Source organism: Elephantulus edwardii, unplaced genomic scaffold, assembly GCF_000299155.1.
Source record: "Elephantulus edwardii isolate Elephantulus edwardi_28Jun2011 unplaced genomic scaffold, EleEdw1.0 scaffold00238, whole genome shotgun sequence".
Taxonomy (NCBI): Eukaryota; Metazoa; Chordata; class Mammalia; order Macroscelidea; family Macroscelididae; genus Elephantulus; species Elephantulus edwardii.
This window is the reverse complement of record NW_006399988.1, coordinates 2,178,525-2,184,572: the sequence shown is the minus strand read 5'-3', so window position 1 is coordinate 2,184,572 and position 6,048 is coordinate 2,178,525. Positions and strand designations below refer to the sequence as shown.

The 6,048-nt window shown below is 40.8% G+C and overlaps 1 protein-coding gene across 1 annotated transcript in view; it reads right to left on the bottom strand.

Moving 5' to 3' along the window:
* The window catches only part of LOC102876018 (fructose-1,6-bisphosphatase isozyme 2-like), a 177,069-nt gene extending 171,318 nt beyond the window's left edge, over window positions 1–5,751 (bottom strand). Inside the window, exon 1 of the mRNA XM_006898872.1 lies at window positions 5,542–5,751. Within this exon, the coding sequence (XP_006898934.1) occupies window positions 5,542–5,711 (170 nt within the window). The 5' untranslated portion in view covers window positions 5,712–5,751. The remainder of the gene's footprint in view (window positions 1–5,541) is intronic.
* Window positions 5,752–6,048: the final 297 nt, after the last annotated feature.

Here is a 6,048-nt window from a genome sequence, read left to right as displayed (position 1 = left end):
GATAGTTCTACCTAGGTTGCCCTTTCTGTTAATCTGCGTGTGTTGTGTTGTGCATAGGGTTTTCAGAGGCTTGCTATTTCAGAAGTGGGTGGCCAATCCTTCTTCCTAGTCTGCCTTAATCTGAATGTTCAGATTTAGAGGGGTATCTGAGAGACAGAAGTTCGTGAAGCAGTGAAAGATAAATCCCTTATTGTGGAGTTAAGCATTACAGTGTTGACCCCACCCTTAGCCCACAGCCTTGACCCACTTACTTCCCAGCTCCACCCTCAACCAGGATAACCCTTCTCATCTGCCAAGTCCCTTCAGAAAATATCTTCCATTGTCCAACCCATGATCTGACAGCTTGTATCTTAAGCTTTCTTGGCTTCTGTGATTCCAAAAACGTCAACTGCTGGCATTTTTCTTTTGACCGAAACCCGGCCAGAGAGGGAGGGAGAAGGCCGCACTGGGCAAGGTCACCTTGGATAACAGCAGAAGAAGGCGTCTTCCAGTTCTACAGGACACGTCAACTTCCCTTGGAGACAGTACAACTAAACTTAAGAGACACTAGTCACACTGGACACTCGATAAACTTTGATAAATGTCCATAGTTGTAGAGGGGCTTCAGGACTTTTGTTCTTAGGGTTGCTATGAGTTGTGCTCAACTTAAAGGTAATCAACAAAAACAACAACAACATTACAAAAAAATCATAAATGGTGATTTTATACATGAGCCTCAAGTCACCTCACCTGAAAGAAATGTTGGAGAAGCTCAGTATCAGCTGTGAAAACCAGGCCAGATACTGATTATGGAACTACTACTCATCAATTACTCATAGGCAAGTTCAAACTGAAGCTGAAGAACATGAAAACAAATCTGCAAGAACCAAAATAAGACCTTGAGTTTATCCCATCTGGACTTTAAAACCATATCAAGAACAGGTTCAAAGTATTGAATAGTATTGAGTGAAGACCAAATGAACTGTGGGATGACATCAAGGATATCATCCATGGGGGAGCGCAGGGAGGTCATTACAAAGACAAAAGAGGAAAAATAGCAAAATGCATGTCAGAAAGAGACTCTAATAATTTCACTAGAATATTGAGAAGCCAAAACCAAGTGGGGAAAAAAATGAAGACACTGAACAGAAAATTTCAAAAGGCAGTTTGAGAGGACAAAACAAAATATTATGACAAAATGTAAACTGGAGTCAGAAAATGAAGAGAAGAATTCACTCTGGATTTCTCAAGCTGACAGAACTGAAGAACAAATTCAAGCCTCAAGTTGCAGTGAAGGATGCTATGGGCAAAATCTTAAATGGTTCAGGAAGCATGAAAAGAAGATGAAAGTAATACACAGAGTCACTGTACCAGAAAGAAATGGCTGACATGGGATCATTTCAGGAAGTAGCACATGATCAAGAATCAACCATAATAAAGGAAAATTGTTCAAGCTACACTGAAGAAATTATCAAGACATAAAGCGCTTGGAACTGATGGAATACCAACTGACATATTCCAACAAACAGATGCAACTCTGGATGTGTTCACCAAGTTGTGCCAGGAAATGTGGGGGACAGTTACCTTGCCAAGTGACTCAAAGAAATCCATATTTATTTATATTCCCAAAAGAGATGATCCAGTAGAAGGTGAAAATTATCAAGCAACATCATTAATATGAATGCAAGCAAAAATCTTGCTGTAAAGTATTAAAACATGGCTAGAATAGTATATTGACAGAGAACTGCCAGAAGTTCAGGCTGGGTTCAGAAGAGTCTATGGCACCAGGGATATCATTCCTGTTGTCAGATGGATTTTGGTAGAAAAAAGAGAATACCAGAAGAGTGTAAATTTGTGCTTTATTGACTATACAAAGGAATTGGGGCGGGGGGACCCAAAGGCATCTGACTCTATGTATCAGAATAAATTATTATTAACATTGAGGGGAATGGAAATACTATTACATTTACTTGTGCTCTTGTGAAACCCATACCTAGGCCAACAGGCTGTTGTACAAACAGATCAAGGGAACACTGCATAGTTCGAAATGGGAAAAAAAAATGTAACCTTTTCCCATACTTTTTCAGCCTGAGCACTGAACATCTCATGAACTGCAAAAAGAACAAAATAAATCTCTCTTGGAGAAAGTGCAGGCAGAGTGTTCTTAGAGGCAAAGATAATAAAGCTTTGCCTCAGGTTAGGTGGGGCTATTCCTTGGAGAGAGACATGAGGCTTGGAAAGGTAGAAGAAGGTCAGTGAAGAAGAGGGACACCATCAACCAGGTGGGTTGACACAGTGGGCTCTAGTGTCAGAAAGTATGAGGATGGCATAGAATAGGACAAGGTTCAGATCTGTCATTTGTAGGGTCTCTATGTGTCATACTAAACTCAATGGCACCTAAGAACATCAGCAACAGTTCCATCTCTATGCTAAACAGATCGTTCAAGGAGGTGGACTTTATGAAGAAGAATGTGGTATCAGAATTAGAGGAAAACATCAACAGCCTGTGTTATACAAATGACACTCCTTGATCATAGAAAGTGAGTAGGACTTTGAAGTTCTTGCTGTAGAAGATAAAGGACTACAGCTGTATATATGGATCACATCACAACATCAAGAAAATACAAATATTCACCTCCAGACCAACAGGCAATATTATGATAGAGGGGGAAAGATTTAATTTGCCCATGATTTCATTTTACTTGGATCTACAATCAACCGCCTTTGTCCCAGAGGTCAAGAAATCAAAAGATGTGCTGGTTTGGAAAAATGTGCTGACAAGGACATCTCCGGAGTCCTAAAGAGCTATGATGTCGTTTTAAAGACTAAAGTGTACCTGATCCCCAGATTGAAAGCTGCATTGTGGAGTGGACTTGGCAGGGGTGGGGGGACGGTATAACAATGAAAGAATTCTTTCTTACTTTTCAAAGAGAAAAGCAAACTAGGGGAGAGGGGTGGACAGGAAGGAAACTGTGCAACAATGAATGAATGGAAATCTAAAGTTTCTGTAAATTTTCATCAAAACTAATTTAAATAAAAAGTGTGCCTGATCCAAGCTATGTTCTTTTTAATTACTTGCTATGCCTCTGAAGTTTGGACAAAGATTAAAGATAATATAAGAATTGAGGACTTTGAGTTGTTTGTGGTCTTGGAAAAGAGTATTGAATTTTCCCTGGACTGCCAAGAGAACATGGGAAAGTCTGCTGTTACGGACCTCTCCAAAGTACTGAAGAGCAATGGTGTATTTTTGGAGACTAGGGTGTGTCCGATACAGGCCATGGTCTTTGTTATCACTTGTTATGCATCAGAGAGCTGCACAATGCCTTTGAGCTGTGGTAGTGGAGAAGAGTATTGAAGGTACCATAGACTGCTAGGAAAACAAACAGATTCATCCTGGAAAGGGTCAAACCAGGCTGCTCCTTGGAGGCAAGGATTCTAAGGCTCCATCTAATATACTTTGGACATGTTGCAAGGAGGGACAGGTCCTTGAAGAGGGACATCATGCTTGGTAGGGTGGAGGGACAGCACAGAAGGGGAAGGTCCCCTATGAGGTGAATTGATTCAGTGACTGGGGTAATCGGGATGGGTGTATCGCAGACGGTGCGATTGGTACAGGACAGAGCAGAGCTTAGGGCTGTTGTACACAGGGTCGCTATGAGTTGCAAGCAACTCAACGGCACATAACAACAACAGCCAAGAGAACAAATATGTCTTGAAGAAAGTGCGATCAGTTTTTCTTTTTTAGAAGCAAGAATAGTGAATGTGTTTCATATAATATGGGCATGTTGTCAAGAGGGGTCAGGCATCAAGCTATGAAAAAGAAAAAGACCCTCATTGAAATGGATTGACAGAGTGACTATAATATTGAGCTCAAGTGTGTGAGATGGTGAGGAGGGAGGGCACAGGATAGAGCAAAGTTCAGAGCCAATATCCAGAAGGTTGCTATGAGTCATGGTCAAGTCAGTGGCAGATAACACCAACTCCAGCACCACAATACAAAGGCATCAGTTCTCCTTCTACTATCCTTATTAACTATTCAACTTTCACATGCACAGAAAGTAGCTGAAAATATCATGGATTTGTTCAGGCATACTTTAGTGTTTAACTGACACTCTTGCCCTTTAGCACTTTGAGAGATTTTCCTAATATAACATATCTTTTGTTTTCTTAAATCCTGTCCAAGAAAAATGAAATTATCGGCAATTTCAATCTTTCCCCCATCTACCATAATGTCGCCTGTTGGCCTAGTGGTGAAGATTTTTGTCTTTTGATGTTGAGATGATATCCATATTGAAGGCTGTAGCCTTTGATATTCTACAGCGAACATTTTAAATCCTCCTCACTTACAGAAGCAAGGCCATGTCATCTGCATAGCAGAAGTTGTGAGTCTTCTTCCAATCCTAATGCCACATTCTTTTTCATATAGTCCAGCCTCTCAAATTCTTTGCTTAACATACAGATTGAAGGCATGGAGAAAGGATACAATCCCATTGTATACCTTTCCTGATATTAAGCCATTTATTCTTCCATTTCTTGGTTTGGACAAATTTGACAAATTTATAATATTTTTTGTTCTCATTTACATTATCCTACTGAATAACCTCACTGCCCTAAAAAGCTCCACCTGTTCTTGCCCTTTCTCACCCCCTCAAAAGTTGATCTTTTTATTACAGACTGAAACTGAAGACAAAAGTAATGCACTCTGTGCATGGGTTACGCGTAAGAGAGATAAACTGTGATAATAGTTACTCATGGTGGACAGTGTTTGGTGGAGCTCCCTGACTAAAATAAGCTTGAAAGCAGAAGTGGCATCCACTTCTGAAATAGCTTGCCTCTGGAAACTCTATGGAATTGGAGAAACGATGAAAATTATACTCAGGTCTTTTATTCATAGGGTCACTATGAGTCATCTATTACTCGATGGCACTTAACAACAACACAAGTATTTGCTAACTTCTTAGACACCAAATGGAGAAGATGTGAAGAAGAAGCACAGAGAAGATATGGAAAATAGTCAGAAACGGATTTCTTTCAAGAGAGATATTTAGGACTTAACTGTGCGAAGATCTTGATTTTGTGAATGATTCCTGGTCCCAAATAGATGTAAAGTCCCTAGATTGGGCAAACAGTTAAATGTTCTGCTATTCTGCAGAAGTTGTAGGTTCATGCCCACCCAGAGATATCTAGAAGAAGGTCCTGAAGATCTACTTTGAAAAACATCAGCCACTGAAACTCAATGGAACAAGGTTCTACTCTGACACACATGGAGCTACGAGGAGCTGGAATAAACCAAATAAAATCTATTATGTAACATATTGGCAAAAGTTATGCTAATAAAATGTTTACATCTGCAAAGAAGATTTTTAAAATATCAACTTCCACCATGACAACACCTTGCTCCAGTTTTTCTGTACAAAATTTCCCTGTGCAAATTAGGTCATGAGAATTCAATAAATCATTTGATGCCACTAGTTACTGAGCTTGAGACCATAATGATGACTATATTTTGTCCTTATATCACTTCAAGGCCAGGTCCCAAAGTCCCCCACCCCCAGGACTCACAGATTGGCCAGGCCAGCCTTCCGCACTGCAGAGGAGATGGCTTTGATGGCTGTCAGCATCGAGTTGAGTAGCTGGGTCAGCTCTCCTGTACCTTTGGCCTGACGCCCCTTTTCCATCACATAGCGGGTCAGAGTGAGCATGTCCGTCTCAAAGGGGCTTCGGTCTGTCATTGTGGCTGGCAATCCCCCAAATCTGTGATCTCTGCAGGAAACCTTGCTTATCCCTAAAGGTAGTGGCTCCACAGTCTTAAAGCTGAGGAGAAATCTGGACTAACCATGTGACTGACTGGGCAAGTTCTCTGAGAAATCTCTGGCACCTCTGAGGGAGAAGTTGTCCAGGCTCCTTAAGCAAGCTGTAAATAGAACTCTTCTGTCCAGAGGAGGGGGGGAACCCAAACCAAAAGTCTTTCCTTCTCTACAAAGACACTAAGAAGCAACTACTTTGTAACAGGAAAAGCATGGGGAAGGCAATTCACTCAAGAAAGTTCTTTGAGTCTTTTTGAAGACT